This window comes from Ceratotherium simum, chromosome 7 (assembly GCF_057802395.1).
Source record: "Ceratotherium simum simum isolate JZ-2026a chromosome 7, ASM5780239v1, whole genome shotgun sequence".
Classification (NCBI taxonomy): Eukaryota; Metazoa; Chordata; class Mammalia; order Perissodactyla; family Rhinocerotidae; genus Ceratotherium; species Ceratotherium simum.
In genome coordinates, this window is record NC_141906.1 from 17,613,015 (window position 1) to 17,636,560 (window position 23,546).

Below are 23,546 nucleotides of genomic sequence, written 5' to 3' on the forward strand. Positions count from 1 at the left end.
ATAACTGTCGCAGACTACTCATGTTTTCAGGCCTGTCTCTAAATTTGGTTATTCACAACCTTTATAGCTCAATATTATTGCCTAACTGTGATCATTTTCTAATTATCCTAATAATACCTATTAAATAATTCCCATTAAATCACTTGAACCAGAGCAGCACAGGCCAGTTCAAATACAACTTAACCTAATAAGCATCGGCCATTCATTATGCACCAGGGCAATCTCTTAAAGGGGCTGAACAGAATATTAAACCACAAGGGAATATTATTATTGCACAATGTTATTACAAGTTAGAGTGTATTAATTTTGATGCCTGGTTTGCAAATCTTCCGTTTGGTTTCCTTTGGGGCCACTCTCAATGACTTAACTCTTATAGGCTCCAGTCCCCTGTTGATCTGCGTCTGTCACCCACACAAGGACAATCAAGGAGAAAAAGGCCCATAAACGTAACAGGAGAATTAAATTAGCAAGGATATAAAGGGAATGAATGGAATCTATCTTCTGGCCGGGTTAACACACATCTGAAGGCACCATAAGCTGGCTGAGTTTCTTTAGCTTATAACTTAAATAGCCTTTTTTTACATTTGAGGTGAGGGAGAGTTTCAGAAGCTTTAAAAATTTGGTTTCTAGAATTTAAATTTCAAGCAGTAAAGACTAGAGAGTCGATTCTTTACAAGTGTATGTATGTGGATATTTAATAATATTTTATAAAATAATATCAGGCAGCATTTGTCAAATGCCTACAGTGTGGTAGACTCTGGGAGATACCTTGCCCATCACTACCCTTAACTCTCAAAATGACGTGGTAATGTGGAAATTATTAGCTCCATTTTTCAGATAAGGAATCTGGGGCCAGAGAGGTTAAGTGATTTTCCCAGGACCACACAGCCTAAACGCAATGGAACAGAATTTGAACACATGATCTTTGATGCCTACAATTCTACTTGCCCCACCAAGCCACACTGCCTCCCTAGCAAACTGCTGGTTTATCCTTTCCATTTCTAAGGCTCTCACTGAAATCAGCAGATTCCTAAAGACAAGTGCCAGCACTTTCTGGATTGGGAGTATGACCAAACATCAAACAAGGACGGTGGATTGTAATCAAAAGTCACAACAGCAACTGTAAAGACAGGCAGTGACTTCACTCCAATCAGCAAGAAACAGTTATGAGTTTTGTAAAGAAGTCTACTTCTGATGAGTGGATTTGGATTATCTTCGCAAGGAAATGCATACTGTATTTTAGTAAGACAAGCAACAAACATTTATCAATCTGCTATCCCATGTCAGGCACCGTGCTAGGGCTTCCACATAAATTGTTTTAGCCGGTCCTCACCACGAATCCAAGAGACAGGTGTGATTATCCCTCCTACTTACAAACAAGGAAACTGAGACACAGGGGGTAAAGTCAGACCCCAACGTTTCCCTGATATCCAGAGACAAATTAACCATACAGCTAATTAAGGATGGGCCTTGCAAGGCTCTGGGAGCAGCCCTCACAATTTTGTGTGCATGACTTTGCATGAGCTTCAGGCCTTGCAATATCTGGGGTCTGCCCCTCTGAGCACCATCACTCTTGAATAACTGAACTTTTTAGAGAATTGAAATCCTAACCCTTCACTATGTTGTTTAACAAGTGTCACGTTGTTCACAAGATTGCACATAGAGAGATGTGTTTGCAGTGTTTGTTTTTTCACACTTTATATCCAAAATCCAGAAGGCCAAAGACGTCATATCATGAAACTAAAGAGACAATATTTCCCACAAATTCTAAAGGCCCCTCATTTCACTAGCCAGACTGCTGATGGATGGTTTCCAAGAAATGTAGATTCTTTAGGTCATCCCTGACCTCAAAACACTTCATGGGCTCCTCACCTGTTCAGGCGCTTCCCGTCTTTTCACACTGGGCCTTTGCACGTGCTGCTCTCTCCGCCAGAACAATCTCCTCGCCTCACTGGTTAACGCCTGTTCCTCCTCTGGTTCTCGCCTTAATAGATCACCCCTTCCAGGTGATTAGCCTGACCACATTCCCAAATCAGTTAGGAACCTCGTGATTCTGTTCCCATTCCCCCCTCACGCTGGTTCCTGTCACAGCACTTGTCCCCCTGTATTGTACTTTATTTCTTTACAGGTCTGTGCCCCTCAATGGACTATAAACTTCTCAAAGGCAGAAACTGTGTCATGCTCATCGTTATAGACTCACCGTCTACATGTCCAACTCATGGTAGGTCTTCAGCAGATGACTGGGATCTAAGAATCTGAAGCTATCCATGGAATAGCTATCGTTTATCGTTCTACCTTGTGTCAGGCAATGTGCTAATTTATGAATCACATATAATTTCTTCTTTAATCCTTATATGAACTCTGTAAGGTAGGAAACCACTATTATCCCCATTTTAGAGGAGAAAACCCAAGTTGGCAAACGTTTAGAATGTGACTGGCCCAAGGTCATACAGCGAGTAAACAGAGAAACCAGGACTTCGACTCACTACCAGCATTACTTGAATGCCCAATTATTCCTCCTGAATTTATCTTAACTCCTGAATTGCAAAGAACATTCAGAGCCGAGGAGAACTGGGCAGAGCAGAAACCCAGTTACAAGGCCCACCGGCTGACCAATGCCCAAGGAATTTCAAATGGGACCACCAGTTTGAGTGTGAAAGTGAAGAAATCCACGGTGAAGCAACCGTGGATTTAGCACACTCTGTCGATGTTGACAGACCCACAGAGGGTGACAAAGTCTCACTGTTTTGCCCAGATGGTTAGAGCAGCACTATCCTCAGACCACAGACACGGCCCCACCCCACTGCTGCGGACGCGCTGAGATGCCTACCTGCTTCTCCTCTGAGAGCCTTCTCCAGCCTCACGCCCTGGATCTCAGAAGCCCTCTGCCGCTCCTCCACCTCCTCCAGCTGCCTCTGGATGGCCTGCAACGCCGGGATCGTATGTCACACGGGGACTCCTGATGTGCACTCACACGAGGGGGTCACTACTGCCACTTACTTTCCAAGAGGAAGAGGCCCTGTCCCTCGTGGTGTCCCTCCCTGAGTAACTGGGGAAGGATGTCGGAATTCCCAAACAACTAGATCCTGGTGTCTCCCTTCTTTAGTAGGAAAACATACAGCAAGGGGTCTGTGTGGAAGCTCAGCCTCCCCTAAGCAGTCGTTAAAACAGTCCCCTTAGACCAGGCCAGTCACACAGGGGCTCTCAGGCAGAGGCTGTGGGCTAGGCGGGCGGTCCGCACGGCTCCTGAACTCCTCGGAGACCCAGCCTCTGACTACGGTCATGGCATAACCACCCGCGCTGCAGCCGTGACTCAGGGTAGGACATGAGCTCCGGGACAAACACGGAACACGCTCATATTCCATTTTCCCAGGAAGAACCAGCAGAGGCCTCGCAAGAGACTGGTCTGGAGCAGGAGACCTGGGCCAGCTCCTGGGGCTGGGTGTCCCCCTCTCAGTTTGTCCTGCTCCTGTCCTCAGCTACAAATCGTGCCTACTCGTTCACTGCACCACGGGGCTAATGCCCAGGGGCCTTTTACTGTGGCCATGTATGGTGGCTTTATTACCAGCAGGTTATTAAGAAAAGACTCAAGATGTTTAACCCATGTAGGGACAACCTCATACCCTCCTCAGACTCACCATCTATTAAGGCACCTATTGAGGTTTGGAGTCATGACTGGGTTTGCATCTACACATTTATTTTCCCTACTAGCTATTTTTTTCTTATGTATATTAGGAAGGAAAAGTAGGGGAAAGCCTTTCCTGTATACATTTTGTGCATCCCTGTCAATTTTCTCTACCGCCAAAAGGCATATCTCTTGACAGAACTGACTCTGCCCCTGGCTGTCTGGGCAGGGGAAGCGTGTGTGTCTTCTCTTCCACCTTCCTCCAGCTCCGGCTCACTCCTCTCCTCCTGAACTCCACATCTTTCTAAGTCTCCCTGGATGCAGAGTGCAATTGCTGAGGTACCGTACGCCAACCCTGGGGAGAGAGCTGAGCAGGGATGGGGCCCGAGCAGCCACCTGGCTCTTCTCGTCCCAGCTGTTTCAGCCTCAGTGTTTAACATAAACTCTGAAATAGATGGGAATTCTACGGAAAACTACTATAATTTCCTGTCCTCTTCCTCTCTGTCTCTTTTAAAGACCATTATATCTTTATAAATCCATCTCTTGATGGCATGGTGTGGAACTGCTAATGGAAGGGAAACATTTAAATGACGACTTTATTACTGACTGTTGTGCAGTTATGGCTGTGTGGTTGTTATGGACTGAATTGTGTCCCCCCCCCACCCCCAATTCATATGTTGAAGCCCTAACCCACAATGTGACTGTAATGAGAGATGGGGTCTTTAAGGAGGTAATTAAGGTTAAATAAGGTCATAAGGGTGGGGCCCTAATCCCATAGGACTGGTATCCTTATTAGAAGAGGAAGAGACACCACAGATCTCTCTCTCTCTGCCTACACAGAGAGAAAAGGCCGTGTGAGGACGCAGCAAGAGGGCAGCTGTCCACAAGCCAAGACGAGAGCTCTCACCAGAGACCAACCCTGGCACCTTGATCTTTCCAGAGACTTCCAGCCTCTAGAACTGTGAGAAAATAAATTCCTGTTGTTTAAGCCACATATTCTGTGGAATATTGTTATGGCAGCCTAAGCAGACTAATACAGTGGTCATTCGTTACAAACTAAGGACGAAAATCTTAAAGATTAAGGAGGGCTGCTGTGGGTGCTAGCAGATTAGGACTCAAAAGGCCATCATAACTCTTCTCTTATCACCACCTACTGTCTAGAGTGAAAACATAAGGAGGGGAAATGGCTGAGTTTGCCAATCCATATCAGAAAGACTTATCTTGTTCTCAGAAGGAAACATTGAAATGTTTTAAGGAAACCTGTTCAGAAGTTGAGAGTGGAGAGGGTGACTTTGTGGGAACTTTCCCTGTCCACCAGGTGAAAGGGTGGCTCTGGTGTCAGTCACTGGGAAGGGTAAGGAGTTTGGATTAAATGACTTCCTTCCTGTCAGAAACAACTTACAGGACTACACAGCTAGATAAAAAGAACAACTGCAGAAAGGGATGTAAAGATATACTAGATGAATACGAATGGTCATTCTAAGTCCTCGTGTCCTACAACCCCACTGTTCTTCACGGTTAGGTTTGGGGTCCTCAAGGAGCAGGAGAATGCCTTGACTTTCTGCTTCTTTCTGCCCATCTGTGACAGAGGTGGGCAGATCAACTTGGGCAGAAATGTGTGTAGTTAACAATCAAGCTAGAAAATCTATATCAGAATGCTGGATGCTTGTGTTTCAACTAACCTTGGAATAGAGACAGCCCCTAATGGTTGTCAGTTCAGCAAAGACACTGTCAGGGAGTTGGGGGGAGGTTGTGTCCTCACAGAGGACAAAACTAAGGCCACTGCTATGTAGCAGTCAGGGCTGGGGATGATGCCCAAGGCCATGCGTTGGCTGTCATTCTAGGCTCATTTTGCAGGACACATGTTTGCAAATGGAAAGACAGCTGGGAATGGGTCAGCTCAACACCTGGGCCCTCCAGGCCCCACAGTCCCAGCAGGAATGGAGTCAGGGCCTGTAGGATGGCCACAGACCTGGTTGCTCAGAGAGGAGAGGCTGACTTTTTCCTAGCCCGCCTCCCCCAGTGTAATGCAGATTTCCAAAGGGCTCTTGGATCCACATTCCTAGGATCCCAAACCCGCTCCCTCATCTCAAGCATGTTTTCTGACCTGAGCTTTATGAAGTCTTTTCAATTCTTCTTGCTTAACCAATTGTTTTGTTGCTTTTTCCAGCTTCCTTCTTCTTCTAAGTGTCTTCCTCTCCTATAAGAACCAACAGAGAAGAAAAAATATGTCTGAGAAAAATGGGGGTTGAAACTCACAAAATACTGTCATAGGATTCTGCCTTCTGAACCAAACCACTGCTTAGCTTCTAGAACAATGATATCCAATGGAACTTTCTGCAATGATGGAAATGTTCTATATCTGTGCTGTCTAAAATATGGAAGCCACCAGCCACACGTGGCTATTGGACACTTGAAATGAGGCTAGTGTATATAAGAAATTGAATTTTAAATTTTATTTCATTTTAATGAATTTAAAAGTAAATTTAAATAGCCACATGTGGCTAGTAGGTGCCAGGTTGCTGCCAGATGTGTGTGTGGGTATATATGTAGGTATGTAGATGGGATTGGCTTTATATAGTATTGACTTGGTTCAGTTGAAGGAAGGAATCATACAAGAATTATACTCTATACAAGTGCTTCGATAAGGCCCAGGGATAATGAGCCTGGGACACACACACATGCACACACAAAGTATGCTACCAAAAACCAGTTAACAACTTTAAATAGTCCTTAGGTTGGGTCTACATTGCCTGACTAAACCCGGGAATAGAGGAATATATCTAAACAATTCAAATCAAAGACTTTCTTGGCTTGAGAGAGACATGAGATTGCTTCCCTTCCCTCCTTCACTTTGCTAGTACAGATACATCAGTAACGTCACTGGGTTCTCCGTGTGCCTGGGCTTATGAAATATACAGCATTTAAAATTGGTGCATTTAAAATAGCTGTCTGGATCTTGATGGTGTCACTTCCAGGTTTTAGACACCAGGAGAAGCAGCGATATGGCCAGCTCCACATATTGGAAAGTGCAGGAGACACTTATGATTGGAGAAATAGCAGAGAATAATGGTTGAGGCCCAGGAGCCATGCAAAGCTGGCATCCCCAGCTGAGCTAATGTGAGCTTCAGCATGTCACGCAACTTTCTGAACTTCAGGGCTGTCTTCAGAGTGATGAGAATGATCTAATGCCTACCCTGTAGGGACGTAATAACGATTAAATGAGATAAGGTGGGACAAGCCCTTTGCAGAATACTTTAAAAAGATATGGGATAGACATTCAGTAAATACCATGATTTTTAATATTATTAACACGATTATAATTTTTTACTAAAATCTATTATTTTTTATATATAAGTGTCTAGGAGTACATATAATATACATACACATCCTATAGATATAAAATAAATGTTCAAATTGGGCTAGTTTTATTATGAGTTTGCCTTCTCTGAGCATACACATCAATTTTCTGTATTAGGATGAGGATTAGAGCATGCTAGAGATTTCTTTTTAATGCTGGCAGAAACAAATACGGAATTAAAAAATTGTTACAGCTAGCCCGGTCTCTGGGCTTTCAATAACTGTGGTTGAACTGAATGTTTGCTCATTAAAAGGACCATAAATCCACAAGTGGGGAATAGCCCTAACAGGACTGATCCCAGATGCTGCCAGAAGAATCCAGGTCCATAACAGAGGTCAGAGATTGTGCCTTAAAATATGTGTCTTTCCAGGTCTTCATGGATCCTTGTCATTCTGTCATCCATTCAATGGAGAGACCATCACTCTCCTTAGGGAAGCATCCAGCATTCAGGGTTCAACTGTCTACAAATCATTGGTGAAACATTTATCTCAATGATGAAACTTTGTTTTTCTAGAATTCTCCTTAGGATCTAGAATCCTAAAGATCTTCATCCTTGGAAGGAAATTTTGGCTCTCAGAACTCAAACTTATTCCATATCGTATCATCTCTATTTCTAGGGGATGACTTCCAGAACAGATGTTGACATCTAGTTGATGACTCTGAACAGAGGCTCCCAGCAGCTTCAGGTGGGGGAACCCCTCCGTTAGGCAGCCAGGATCTTTCTGGAAAGACTGCGGGGGAGGGGCATGGTGGAGATCACTGGTAGTAGTTATCCAGAGAGTGTCTAACTCAATCTAGATGGAGAGCCAGTTCATTTGTTTAACAAGTATCTCTTGAGCTTCCATTGCACTAACTACATCATTAATCCCAGGATTGCTTGAGTGCTATGTGCCAGACGCTGTACTGATTACCTCACATGTATCATCTTATTTAGTCCTCCAATTACTCTTATTTTACAGATAAGGAAATTAAAACTCAAAGAAGTTAAATAACTCGCCCGAGATGACACAGTTAGTAACTGGCAGAGCCAGGAGGTAAGCCCAAGTAACCTGAATTCAGCGTCCACAGTGCATCTAGTTGATTTCACCTTTCCTGTGCCAGCTACTGTGCAGGCACATCAAGGACCTCTGCTTACAGACACATCAAAGCTTCTCCCTAAATTAAGACCATTTAATACAATTTCAAGGGGGGATGCCTTGACAGCATCATGCCGTTTTAGTAGCAAAGCTGCCAAACCCCGAATCCTTTATCAAGAGGCAGCCAGAGAGAACCTAGAGGAGGAAGGAAAGTCCTTCAGTGCCTTTTATTAAAAGATGTTGACATAGAAAAGGATGATTGATTAACAAACATTCATATAGCCTTATGATGTGCCAGGCACAGTTCTCACATCCTCAGGGATGGTAAAGAGGACACAGAGAAGAAAGGAAAGAGGCTAAGGGCTAAGGAACAAAAAGATAAAGAACCAAGAAAGGGAGAAATCTGGCAGGACCGAGGACAAGCTGCTGTCCAGTCTCAGATCCAGGCATTGTTTGGGAAGGCATGCGGTAGGAGGGGCGGAGCAGAGGGAAGAGGCGAGGCGTGCACTTCCTTTCTGCAGCTTCCTGCGCAAAAGTTCACTTGAGCTGACATGGCTCTATGCCACGTGGCTGGGGACACACCTGTATGGGACAGAAGAGATAAAGAAACCAGAGGGGGAAAAACTCCCTTTGTTCCTTCAGGGTGAGCCTTTGGGAAGCTGTAAACAAGTAACCCTTTTGCCAGCTCCCCTGCCTGTAAGAGTGGCCATGTAAGAAGCCAGGTGAAGCAGGCAAGCTTTACCATGCTGCGAGCTTAAGTGATGACTGGCCCTGCTCTGGCCCAGCAGGAGGACAAGGAGCTACTTGCAAGGCTTGCCCTAGATATCATGGTCTTGCTATTTTGATGTGTTTGGGCCACTCCATTCTTTTTTTCTCCATGCACCTTGGAATGGCTGATGAATGTCTGTATTCATTTGAATACAGAATTAATTCCGCGTCATTTAAAGGGATGAGAGGGGCAGTAAGGAAACCCCTGAAATCAACGTAACACACAGAATTCATTTGTGTTGAGTACCAAACTAAACAGAGATGCCCACAGTTAGAAATTAGAAATCTATACACATTTTTTCTCATTATCATTCTCTCTCTCTCTCTCTTCTCTCTCACACACACACACACACACACATACACACACACACTTGTGCCATGTCCCAGCCCCCTCCTGGCTTGCTCCAAGCTGGGCCATGGGGAGCTGGAACCCCTGAGTGACTTGAGATGATGCCAAAGCTCCTAATGCCAGATATGGAAAAGTTGAGTCTAAGTAAATAAATTTGGTTTTCTCCCTTTTCCTTCAGATCCTTACTGCTCCAAAAAGTAAACACTGCCAGAGCAGTGAACTGCTTCTCTATCCACCCTGGAAGCATTTTAGGTCTAGCCGTTCAGCCCCAAGTGCCAGTGAAAATGCTCCAGCTCCAGTGGGTAAAGAAAACAATGGTGAAATTTGGTCATGGGAGGGGTCTCTGTGTATGTGACAGACTCATTTAAAGACATATAACAACGTTTGTGTTTTTTAATCTATGGGTATGGGAGTTGTTTAAAGTGTTCCCCAGAAATATTAATGTTCATTAAGCAAAGAGGACTGCCATCTCCCTAGCTGGCACACGGCTAGTCCCTTCCACAGTAGGGATCCTTGGAGTATCCATGTCTAGATGCAACTGCATGGTTCATTTCCTATTTCTGATTAGAATAAACATAACATTTTCCATGCAATCTGTCTCTAGCACTTTTTAAATGAAGCTGTGCTTCCCCCAGGGAAATATGCATCTGCTTGTTGTAATTTTTTCGATGGTTTGCTTGTTGGACCACATATCAAACCCACTTTAAGAGCTTTAGTCACCAAATGGTTTCAAGTAAATATGTCTGGTTCTTTTTTTTTTTTTCCTCTCCAATTTGAGTTTCTGAGAAAGGCAAGCTTCTAAAAGTTAAGAACAAAAAGATAATTCTTGGGGTGTTCCAGGTAAAAAGAGTGGTTGCTGTCAGATGCAATGAATCGTGATCCTCCTAATGAAACCACTACAGCAGGATCCCACCTTGGCTCTGAGAGGAAACAGTCCCTAAGAGCCAAGGCCCACTTTGGTTTGCCAAATGTTGTTACCTTTGACCACAAGGAAGACTGGGGATCAAATTCTTCATCTGTAGAGGAGGAGGTGGTGGAAGAGGGGGAAGAGGCAGCCCCTGTCACCTGCCTTCTCATGGGGCCGTGCTTGGGACCTGAAATGGAAACAGAAGACATCACTGAACTCCTAGTTTCCTTTCCTGCTTCTTGACCCAAAGCTGTCTCTCCCTCCTCCCCTCTCACCCTCCCTCCCTGCCCACCCTTCACTGCACCTGCCGTGGGTGTGAGGAGGCAGTACCTAAGGGCAACTGAAAATTTGGCCCTCCATGTTAATTACATTTCTGGGTCCCCGCCAAGAGCTGTGCAGCTCTCTTTTCATATATTAAAAAAAGGTATTATGCAGAAATCAATTAATTCCTTAAACACCATTTATATGGTGTGTTGCTTAGAATGCATCCAGAGATGAAATCTGTTATTAAAATGCCTCTGAAGTTAGCTGAGTTACCTAGATGATTGTGTAAGGTTCGTTCTGCAGAGTAATCGAATGCAAAAAAGTCAGAGCCAGCTCTTAAACAAATCGCCCTTCTGCGGCTCACAGCATCTGGCGCCCATTTTTACTACATGACATCTGCTCAGTGTAAAAGAGCTGGCGTCAGAATGTCTGGTCATAGAAAAAAAAAATCCCAAATGTAATCAGAAGCAAAAGGCTCTAAGCCGAAGGTTTTATCACATAGTCTCATGCAACATAAATATTTCATTAATTATGGCTAAACAAATGCCACTTTTATTTTCCCAACTTGCAGATATTATCACATCATCGAAGTGATGATTCAAATGCCAGGAAAGGCGGTTTAAGATAGGGAGGGTTCAACAATGCAGGGCCCGCGGGAGAGCTGAAGTCGAGGGGTTATGCCAACCTCTGAACAAGAGGTGGATGGTTAGAGGCAGCGAAGTGCCCGTGTTAACTAGAATCTCTTTGTGATCTGGTTGTGGACCATGTGTGATAAAGTCTTCCAGGTGCCGCAGGAAGCTTTTATTCTTCTCAGCAAGAACATCTGCCCCTACACACCAACCTGATGCAGAGTTAATGATTGATGTCTGGATTCACCCACTCTGGACACTGCCTGTCAGAACCAGCTAGGACTCCATGGTAGGAAATTTACTGATCTTTACTCTGCCGTGGCAGCGTGGCTTGAATAGAAATATGTGGTGGGTAGGGAGGAAGAGGGAGAAGCAATCCCAAGCTGACTAACTTTTCCTCCAGCCTGCCTTTCCTACCCATCATTTTCAACCATTCACCCCAGCGGGAGAGGCCAAGTTTTCAAAAATAAGTGTAATTTTAACCTCTAGGAGCACATTTACATATGCTGTTACTCAAAGCAAAACAATGCAAAACATCTATGTAATAACACAGGTTCTCTGGGGAGGGAGTTGACTGTTTTCCACTTTATTTTTTTTTTCATTTATTTATTTTTTAATAATCATTTACTCGCCAATCCTCCTCTTTTTTTGCCGAGGAAGACGACCCTGGGCTAACATCAGTGCCCATCCTCCTCCACTTTATATGGGACGCCGCCACAGCATGGCTTGCCAAAGCAGTGCGTCGGTGCGCGCCCGGGATCTGAACCAGCGAACCCCGGGCCGCCGCAGCGGAGCGCGCGCACCCAACCGCTTGCCCCACCGGGCCGGCCCCAGTTTTCCACTTTAATTTGCCAGCTGGGAAAGGTCAGGTGAAGACAGATCAGGGAGCAGCACAATTATGGAAGGAGGCGTGGTTAGTGGTGAGCTGAGACTGTTTCCCAGTCCAGCCCCTAAATTACCTATAAGCACTTCTCACTCTGTGACCCTCAGGAACTAACTTGACCTCCATGAGTTTCTGCGGATCCTGATTTCTAACTGGCAGATCTGTTGTGCAAGAGTAATCAATACAGTGCCTGGTTCATTGCAGGTGCTTAAATAAATGCTGTCCCCAGCAGCAGCAGCCACTGTCTCATCATTATCAGTGATCCAAATGAACAACACTGCAATAGTAGTGAAACTGCCTACGTAACCTTCATTTTATGAAACAAGTATAACAACCTAAGGTTGAAACTTTTTCTAACTCTCAAAAATAAATTTAATATTTCCATCGAATCTCATTTTGAATCTGAGGAGAAAATGTTTCCAAATATAATGCATTTCTTAAACTTCTGGTACAGTTATACGAAGTTATAGAGTTGCCTCTGAATCTCTTCCCCTTTACCCTCTTCCACCATAGAACCATCCATTCTAAGAGTTTATTCTTCATTTGCAAAGTTTAAAAAACTTCGCAGTATTGTTCCACTCTGGCTATAACAGAGTGACTGATTCTGGGATTGATTTCACACCATAAAGCACTAGAAGTAAGGACAAAATGTACGAAGCAGCTATTTCCAGATACTGGACAACAGGCAGGGCAGAACTGTGATAAAGTCGAGAACAGAAGCAAATGAGGTAAGCCCCTACGATCACAGTAGCTTTCTGCCTGGAGGCACGTTCCAGGCACAGTGCAGGTAGGAAGAAGCTAAACAGAGCATAGCAGATTCATTGAGTTGAAAAGACAGAGGTCAGAGTTCTATAGAGCTGAGGCAGCTGGAACATGCGGGGTGAAAGGACTGGAGAGGAGGGAACTACGCAAAAAAAGAATTTGAGAAATAAGCAAAGAAGTCCCCTTGAGTCTATTGCTTAATAATGAGCTATAGATGCATAGAGAGATACTGCATGAGGTTGGGCAAATAACTGCCTGGGGTTATAGGCTAAATAATCTCTAAAGCTTTTACAGGACTGAGAATGGTCAAGATCCCCCCCCACCCCCCCCACGGTAGAACAAACACTGGAATCTTTCAAGCAGAGACCACAGAAGAGGCACACTTTGGTAATAGGGATAAATTAGCCCTAGAGAAAAGGTTATTGCAGACTCACCTGAATAATCTTAAAAACAAGGCTTGAAAGAAAAAAATTGATCTGCGAGTGACTTTACCGCCTATTTAACATTCTTCAAATGAAGAACCAAAATCTAGACACTCTATGATGTAATAGTCACAAAATCCAGCAGCCAGTAAACCATCACTAGATATGCAAGAAAGCAGGATAATGAGTTTGATAATCAAGAGAAAAATTGATCAATAAAAGCAGACTCATAAGTGATGGAATTAGCAGACAAGGATTTAAAAACAGCTATTATAGGGGCCAGACCGGTGGCGCAAGCGGGTAAGTGCACGCACTCTGCTTCGGCAGCCCGGGGTTCGCAGGTTCAGATCCCGAGTGCGCACTGACGCACCGCTTGGTAAGCCATGCTGTGGCGGCGTCTCATATGAAGTGGAGGAAGATGGGCATGGATGTTAGCTCTGGGCCACTCTTCCTCAAGGAAAAAAGGGGAGGATTGGCATCGGATGTTAGCTCAGGGCTAGTCCTCCTCACAAAAAAAAATATAATAAAAAAAATAAAAACAGCTATTATAAATGTGCTCAAGAATTTAAAAAGAAAACATGAGCAGAATGAGGACAGACATAAAAAAAATATAAAAAGAACCGAATGCAATCTATATGGATAAAAAATACAAAACTTGAAATGAAAATTTCACTCGATCAGATTAAATACTGCAGAGGAAAATATTCAGTGAAATTAAATAATAGCAACAGAAACTATCCAAAATGAAGCAAGAGAAAAAAGCCTGAAAAAAACGAACAGAACCTCGGTGAACCTGTGGGACAACATCAAGGGGTCTAAAATACACGTGATTGGAATGCCAGAAGGAGATGGGGGAGACAGAAACAGAAAAAGTGGTTGACGTAATATTACTGAAATTCATGCAAATTTAATGAAAGTTATAAATCCATATAAAATTATAAAAGCCCTGGCAGTCTAGTGGTTAAGATTTGTCATTCTCACCACTATGGCCTAGGTTGGTTTCCTTGTCAGGGAACACCACCAGTCTGTTGGTTGTCACATGTGGCGGCTGTGTGTGGCTGTGATGCTGAAAGCTATCCCACTGGTATTTCAAATACCAGCAGGGTCACGCATGGTGGACAGGTTTCAGCGGAGGTTCCAGACTAGACAGACTAGGAAAAAGGACCTGGCCGCCCACTTCAGAAAAAATTGGCCATGAAAACCCTCTGAATAGCAGCAGAGCATTTTCTGATATAGTGCTGGAAAGTGAGAGGATGGCGCAAAAAGACTGGACAGGGTTCCATTTTGCTGTACACAGGGTCGCTAGGAGTTGGAATCGGCTTGAAGGCACAAACAACAACATAAATCCACAGTTCCAAGGAGCTCAACAAACCACAAGCAGGGTAAACACAAAGAAAATCATAAAAAGGTTCATGACAATAAAATTGCTGAAAACCAGAGATATAGATAAAATCTTAAAAGCAGACAGAGAAAAATGATACATTACATATGGAGAAACAAAGATAAGAATGACCATGGACATCTCATTAGAACCTAAATAAGCCAAGAGACAATGGTACATCATTAGTGCTGAAACAAAAGTCTGTCAATTCATAATTCTATATCCAGTGAAATGATTCATTCAACATGAAGCAAAAATAAAGAATTTTTTCAGGAAAAAAAGAAGCTAGGATAATTTACTGTTAGCAGACATATACAGAAAAAATGTTAGAAGTTCTGTAGCAGAAGGAATATACTAGATGGAATGAAGAGCTCCAGAAATGGTAAATATAAGATAATTTTTCTTCATGGTTTTTAACTTCTTTAAAAGATCACTGACAGAAAAAAAAAAAGATAACTGACTATTTAAAGTAAGATACTGTGAAATAATAAGAAATATATATATTGGTCTCTGCCCCCAGTTCCAGCTAATAATTTGGTCTTTGATCCCGGTTCCTGACATGGAGATCCTAAAACCCTTGTCACTTCCTGAGTGAAAGGAGTGTCTGACACAGAGTTCCTAAATCCCTTGGAATTTCCTGGGTGATGGGAACACCTTTTGTTCTGATGAGGTGACTCCTGGTGGGCTCCTAGATGGGGTCTGGTCACCAGAAAGACCAAGCCATGATTAGAAGCTTGGAACTTTCAGTCCTACCCCCCATTCTCTGGAGAGGGGCTAGAAAATGAGTTAATGATCTATCATGCCCACGTGATAAAGCCTCCATAAAAATCCCTAAAGTACAGGGTTCAGAGAACTTCTGGGTTGGTGAACACATCTATGTGCTGGGAGGATGGTGTACCCCAACTCCATGGGGACAGAAGCTCCTGTGCTTGGGACCCTCCCAGACCTTGCCCTATGTATCTCTTCAAATGGCCATTCATCTCTATCCTTTATTATATCCTTTATGATTAACTGGTAAGTGTAAGTGTTTCCCTGAGTTCTGTGCCATTCTAGAAAATTATTGAACCTGAGGAGTGGTCATGGGAACCCCGATTTATAGCTGGTTGGTCATAAGTACAACTGATAACCTGTAACCACATAGAATACTTGAGCAAACACCACTAACATATTTGATCTGATTGATAAATATATATAGAGTAACGTTCCTAATAACTAGAGAATATACATTCTTTTCTAGAGCATACGGAACATTTACTAAATTGGTGCTATGCCAAGCCATAAAGCAAATATAAACAAATTTCAAAGGACTGAAGTCATATACATAGTATGTCTTCTGACAACAGTGAGATGAAAGTAGAAATCAATAATAAAAAATATAACTAGAAAATCTCAAAATGTTAGAGATTAGGCAATATTTTTCTAAAAACCTATGGATCAAAGAAGAAATAAAAATCAATTTAAACTGACTGATGATAAAAATATGGCATAACAAAATGACTAAGATGCAGCTAAAGCAGTGATTAGAGGGAATTGAGAGCTTTAAATGTACACATTATGCCAAAGAAAATTTGGGAATTAATGCACTAAGATCTATTTCAAGAAGCTAGAAAAAGAACCACCAATTGAACCTAAAGAAACTAAAAGGAAGAAAATAATCAAGACAAGAACAGATTATGAAAAACAATAAAGACAAAGCAGAAATAAAATAGAAAATTAACAAAGCAAAAATTTGGTTCTGTAAAAAGACAAATAAATTTGATAACCCCCTAAGAACAATTACTAAGAAAAAAGAGACAGAAAACACAAATTACCAATATTGGGGATAAAAAGTCCTACAGAGTATTAAAGGGAGCTATTATATAAACTATTTTATGACAATAAATTTGAAAATTTAGACAAAATAGACAAATTCTTTAAAAAACACAAATTACCAAAACTGACATGAGAAAATCTGAACAGTTATATATCTATTAAAGAAACTGAATCCATAATTAAAATCACCCTACAAAGAAAATTCTAGGCTAGATTACTTCATTTGTGTCCAACTGTTTAAAAAAGAAATAACACCAATGTTAAAAAAACAAAAAAACCTCTTTCAGAAAATAGAAAAAGATGGAACACTTCCCAACTTCTAGTACAAGGTTAGCATAAATTTGATACCAAAACCTGACAAGGATATTACAAGAAAGGAAAATTTCAGACCAATATCTCTCATAAACATAGGTGCAAAAGTACTAAGAACAATTAGCAAATCCAATACAGTGATACATAAAAAGGTAATACATTATGACCAAGTTAGATTTACTCCAGGAACACAATAATGGGTTAATATTTTCAAATCTATATAAAATTCAATCAATGTAATTTAGCACATTATTGATTAAAGTAAACAAATATTATTACTACATAAAAATTATGATTTTCTATGTCTCAATAGATGTAGAAAAAGCATATGACTAAATTGATCATTATTCATGATAAAAACTCATAGTCAGCAGGGAATAGAAGGGACCTTTAATCTATTAAAGAGTGCTACAAAGAATAATCTACAGCAAATAGTACATTCAATGGTGAAATATAATCCCTCTGAAATTGGGGAAAAAGACAATGATGTACACTCTTACCACTTCTATTTAGTATTGGTATAGGAGGTGGTGGGCAGTATAAAAAGGCAAGAAAATTAAATAAAAGGTATACAAACTGGAAAGGAAGACGTCAAACTGTCTTTATTTGCAGACAACATGATAATCTATATAGAATATCCCTCAAAAAACTAGTAGAATAATAAGTTTAGCAAGCACTATACAAAAAGTCAATTGTGTTTCTATATATTAAAAACGAGCAACTGAAAATCAAAATTAAGAATGCCATTCCATTTACAATAGTAACAAAACAAAAAAATGAAATACTTAAGGGATACATTTAATAAAATATACACAGGACCTACACACCGAAAACTAAAAAACCTAAGAGAAATTAAAGAAAACCTAAATAAATTGAGAGATATCCATCTTTATGGATCATAAGACTCAGTAGGTGTCAATTCTTTCCAAATTGATTTACCGATTAAAAACAATCCCAACAAAATTCTAGCAGGCTTATTTGGTAGAAACTGACAAGGTAATTCTAAAATTTATATGGAAACACAAGACCTAGGATAGCCAAAATAATTTTTTTTTTTTTCTGAGGAATAGTCACCCTGAGCTAACATCTGTTGCCAATCTTCCTCTTTTTGCTTGAGGAAGATTCATCCTGAGCTAACATCTGTGCCAGTCTTCCTCTATTTTGTGTATGTGGGTCGCCGCCATAGCATGGGCACTGACAAGTGATGCAGGTCCACGCCTGGGAACCAAACCCAGCCGCCAAAGCAGAGCATGCAGAACTTAACCACTAGGGCACAGGGCCAGATCCCTAAACAATTTTTAAGAACAAAATTGGAGGACTCCCACTACCTATATTCAAGACTTACTCTAAAGCTACAGTAATCAAGACGGTATGCTATTGCTGTAAGGATAAACCTATAGGTCAAGAGGATAGATTAGAGAGTACAGAGATAAACCCACACATATATAGTCAATTGATTATTTATAAAGGTGTCAAAATAACTCAATGGAGGAAGAAGAGTCTTTTTAACAAGTGGTGCTGACAACTGGATATCTATAGGCAAAAAAAGTTGACTTTTATTCCCTATGAAAAATTAATTAGAATTGGATTATAGACTTAAGCCTGAAAACTAAAAACTGCAAAACTTCTGGGAGAAAACATAGGAGAAATTCTTAGTGACTTTGGGCTTAGCAAAGATTTCTTAGCTATAACTCAAATTATAAGAGAAAAAAATTAATAAATTTGACTTCATCACATTAAAAACTTCTGTCTTTTAGAAGATGCTGTGATGAAAACGAAAAGACAATCCACTAACTGGGAGAAAATATTTGAAAACACATATCTGATAAAGGATTTATATCCAGAATTTTTAAGAACTCTGACTAACTAGAGGATTATTATGTGTTCTTAGACCAGAAGACTCAATATTCTAAAGCTATCAAATGTCTCTAAATTAATCACTTAAAAACTGTATCATTTATAACTGCATCAAAAATATCGAATATCTGGAAATACATCTAATGAAAATCGTGCAAGACCTCTACAACTAAAAAACATTGACAGAAATTGAAGACGACCTCAGCGATGTATCATGTCTACGGATTTGAAGACTCAGTATTGCAAAGATGTTAATTCTTTCCAAATTTATCTATAGATTCAATATAATCCCAATCAAACGTCCTGAAAATAATTTTGTGGAAATCGATGAACTGATTCTGTAAATCATACGGAAATACAAACAGCCGTGAATAGCCAAGACAATCTTGAAGAGGAACAAAGTGGAGGATTTACTCCAGACCATGAAGATTTATTATAAGATCACATAATGAAAACAGTGTGACTCAGGTGCAAGGACAGACAAACCAACCAGTGGAACAGAACAGAAGGTCCAAAAACAGACCTACTTGATTTACAACAAAAGTATCACTACAATGAAGTGGGTGGAAAAGATGGCCTATTAAATGTTGCTAAATCGACTGGATAACAACATGGAAAAAAAAAATAAACCTCACAGAATACACAAAAATCTATCCTAGTTTGCTCATAGACTTAATTGTGAAAGGTAAAATAATAAAACTTCTATAACAATGCTGTCCAATAGAAAAATAATATGAGCCATATATGTAATTTAAAATTTTCTAGTAGCCACATCAAAAAATGCAAAAAGTAACAGATGAAATTAGCCTTAATCATATTTTTTCTTTAGCCCTAAATTTCAAAAATATGATCATTTCAACATGAAATCAATATAAAAATTATTGAGATAGTTTACATTATTTCATTCATACTATGTCTTCAGAACCTGGTACATATTTCATACTTATAGAACATCCCTGTTTAGATGATAAATTTTTAATGGTTAAAGTGAAATGTAATTCTATCAAAAGCAAAAAGTTGTGTTTAATAGAAAAATATTTTATACTGCTTCAGTTTTTAAATTTAAATTCATTAACATTAAATAAAATTAAAAATTCAGTTCCTTACTCACGCTAGCCATATTTCAAGAGTGAAACAGTGGCTACCATATTGGACAGCACAGTTCTAGAAGGAACACAGAACAACATCTTTGTGACCTCAGCTTAGGGAAAGATTTCATAAACAGGATGCAAAAATCAACAACAGTAAAGAAAAATAGTGATAAATTTGGCTTCATTAAAATAAGTACTTCTGTTTATCAAAAGACTCCTTTAGAGAGTGAAAAAGTGAGCCAAAGAGTGGGAGAGGATATTTACAATACATATATTTGACAGAGGACTTATCTCCAGAATCTACACAGATTACAAGTCAATAAGGGCTGACTACACAGTAAAAGTATGGGCAGAAGACTTGAATAGAGACCACTTACAAGAGAATATCTAAATAAGCATGTGAAAAGTAGTGTAACATCATTCTCAGATAAATGCAAATTAAAACCATAATGAGATACCATTATACCTCCATGAAAATGGAGACATTGAAAAAACAAAACAAAACTGAGACTGTCAAGTGTTGGCAAGGATGTGGGTCAGGGGAGCTCTGATTTCCTGCTGGAGGGTATATACATTGGTACAACCGCTTTGGACAACCATTTGACAGTATCTACTAGAGCAAACCATTCATGCCTACCCCACGACCCATTGATTCCAGTCCCAGGTGTACACTGACAAAGACTCTCTGTTTGAACAAACTCTAGCCAAACTCCTCTGAACCCTCTTCTTGACAAGGCCTCAACCTTGGCCTATAAAAACTACAGACTCTCAACATAAACTATTTAGCACACCCACTTCTTCCTACATTAAAAGACTTAACCACTAACATAGTTTCTAACAGCTCAAGGCCACATACCTAGGATGACCCTCGCCCTCCTTAAAGTACCTGCCTGAGACAACTCAAGGCTGAAGAAAGAATTTACTCTTTGTTCTGGCCAATACCTGAGACAGGCCCCTGACCACGCTTTCTTAGGGCATTTACTAAAAAGGGCTTACAACGTGAATCCTTCCTCTGTGCCTTTGAGATGTGTATGTATCTCCTACCACTCAGGAGCGTCTTTCTCAAGAACCTGAAGGCCAGTCCTCTAAAATGCAATCATCAGGAAACATAGAGCTTCTGTCTCCCAGTCTCTGTGGGCGGATGGAATCCTAACTCCAATAATTGCCAGCTAGCAGACACAGCGTTTACATTGACCACTCCTGTGTAAGTTTTCACTTCCCTGATCTACTGAGCCTCTGCTCACCCCTTCCCTGCTCCCCCATTCTCCATGTAAAACACTCAGTCACCTCTGTAAAAACCAAAGCCGAGCTCAGTTCATGCTGGGCTCTCTCCCCTATTGCAACAGTACGTTACCAATTGAAATCTGTCCTTACCACTTTAACTAGCATCCAGCTTTGTTTATCTTTGACAATACCCAACAGAAATGGTATGTATAAGAGTGCTCAAAGCAGCATTATTCACAATAAAAATAACTGAAAACAATCTAAGTGCCCAGCAACAGAATGCATGAGTCAATTGTGGCGTTTTCAGACAATGGACTAAAATGTGGCAATGGAAAACAATGAACCACTGCTGCACATCACAACAGGGATACCTCCACCCACAACGTTTAGTGAAAGTAGCCAGGCACAAAAGGTACATACTTGTATTCGTTTTCTATTGTTGTGGAAGCAATGAACACAAATTTAGCAGCTCACAATAGCACCCAGTTATTATTTCACAGTTGCATAGGTCAGAAGAGCAGACATGGCTCGACCGGGGCCTCTGCTCAGCGTCTCACGAGGCTGCATCCAAGGTGTCCTCCGGGCTCGGGACTCATCTACAGCTCAGGGCTCTCTTCCAGCTCATTCAGGTTGTTGGCAGAATTTGGTTCCTGGTGGTTGCAGGACATGGAGTCTGTTTTCTTGCTGCCGTCAGCTGGAGGTCAATCTTAGCTCCTAGAGGCCTCCTGTTCACAGACCCGCTCACAATATGACGGTTTACTTCTTCCAGGCCAGCAGGATCATGTCTTTCTTATGCTTCCAATTTCTGACTTCAGGAAGGGCCCAGTCCTTGCTAAGGGCTCACCCAATTAGGTTATGCCTACCCAGGATAATCTCCCTTTTGATTAACTCAATGTAAATTGGTTTGGAACTTAATTGTATTTGCAAAATCCCGTAACCTAATCACGGGAATGAAAGCCATCATACTCACATTCCCACCACACTCAAGAGGACGAGATTATACAAGGCAAGTACACTGGGGGCAGGAAGCATGGGGTGCTCTTAGAATCCTGTTACCACAATACTGAATGATTCGGTTTTTATAAAGTCGAAAAACTGCAAAAGTAATCTAAGAAGATAGAAGGCAGATGGTGAGCACTTTTGTTGGGTGGCATGCATATTCGGGATGAAGCACCAGGGGAGCTTCTGAGTGCTGGTAATGTTCTAAATCTTGATCCACAAATATGCACTTTGCAAAAATTCATCAGCTGTGTACTTAATATTTGTGTACTTTATGTATTTTATAGTGCAATAAAAAAGTTTACACAAAAATAAAAAAGAGAGGTTCTCAAGGCACCTTGTTTAATTATGCACAAGAATAATAATTTGCATTAAAATTATCTGTATAAAACGGGCACTGGTAAGTGCTGAAATCAGTTTATGCCCCTAAGTAACTTAAAGACTCTGAGAAGTTTATATATATTATTAATTTACCTGGAAAGTTGTGTTGTAAAAATAAGAAAAATTAAATTTCAGCCAGCTCTTATTCAAGTGATCATAAGTTTGAGGTGTTTCCATTTGAATAAGTTTTGAAAGTTTCTCACTTCCAATTTGAATACTGTTTCCTCTCTCCATTGCATGGAAGTGTGCACCCACAAGTTAAATGTGGAGAGAGCAGTGTCAGTGTGCGCGGGCGTGTGTGTGTGTGTGTGTGTGTGTGTGTTTGGTGGGCTGCACAGAGGCAGGGAAATAAAAGGAAACCAATGGGCCTAATCTGATAGCATAGGTAAAACCTTTACATTTTTAGGAAACTGACCTAACAACACCTGAGAGAAACACAGTGCTATCCTGTGAGATGGTCCAGGCACTACAGTAGTGCCCCCTTATCTGTAGTTTTGCTTTCCATGGTTTCAGTTACCCGCGGCCAACTGAAGTCCAAAAATACTAAGTGGAAAATTCCAGAAATAAACAATAAATAAGTTTTAAATTGCACCCCATTCTGAGTAGTGTAATGAAATCTCATGCTGTCATACTCCACCCCGCCTGGGACACGAATCATCCCTTTGTTGTATCCCTAACCATCGACATTGTCTGCTCCTGACATCCAACCATTGACATTGTCATGGCTCGATGATCCTCCTTCTGATGTATCATCAGAAGGTCAACAGTAGCCTAACGCTATGTCACAAAGCCTACATCATTCTCTTCACTTCATCTCATCACGTAGGCGTTGGATCACAAGAAGGGTGAGGACAGCACAGTAAGACATTTTGAGAGAGAAAGAGAGGCCACATTCACACAACTTTTATTACAGTATATTGTTATAATTGCTCTATTTTATTATTAGTTATTATTGTTAATCTCCTACTGTGCCTAATTTATAAATTAAACTTGATCATAGGTATGTATGTAGGAAAAAAATGGTATTATAGGGTGGTAATACCCACAGTTTCAGGCATCCACTGGGGGTCTCAGAACGTATCCCCTGCAGATAAGGGAGTACTACTGTATTTCCAGGGCTGGTCAGCCTTCACCTAATTCCATTCTCTACACTCCCATTCTATTCCAAGCCAAAGAAGTCACACCATTTCCTAATGAATATAAATAAATGCCGCTGTCCATGATAAGTAAATCAGGAAAACACATTTACCCTGACTTACTGTAATCAGCACATACAGAAGTTAAATAAATGTGATATAAATGAACTAAAGGCCAATCTTACCTATGAATTTGGTGAAAAATCTTAAATATTAGCAAACAAAACATAAAAGTATATTAAAATAATAAGACATTATGACCAACTGGTATTTATTTCAGCAATACAAGGATGGTTCAATATCAGTA

The 23,546-nt window shown here is 40.9% G+C and overlaps 1 protein-coding gene across 10 annotated transcripts in view; it reads right to left on the reverse strand.

The window, feature by feature from the left end:
- The window catches only part of MICAL2 (microtubule associated monooxygenase, calponin and LIM domain containing 2), a 223,622-nt gene that overhangs the window by 26,479 nt on the left and 173,597 nt on the right, over positions 1-23,546 (reverse strand). For all 10 annotated transcript variants that reach the window (XM_087433207.1, XM_087433205.1, XM_087433201.1 and 7 more), the window contains 3 exons: positions 10,158-10,273; positions 5,733-5,825; positions 2,831-2,924 (listed from right to left, as the gene is read on the reverse strand). In XM_087433207.1, coding sequence (XP_087289333.1) covers positions 2,831-2,924; positions 5,733-5,825; positions 10,158-10,273 — 303 coding nt within the window. The remainder of the gene's footprint in view (positions 1-2,830; positions 2,925-5,732; positions 5,826-10,157; positions 10,274-23,546) is intronic.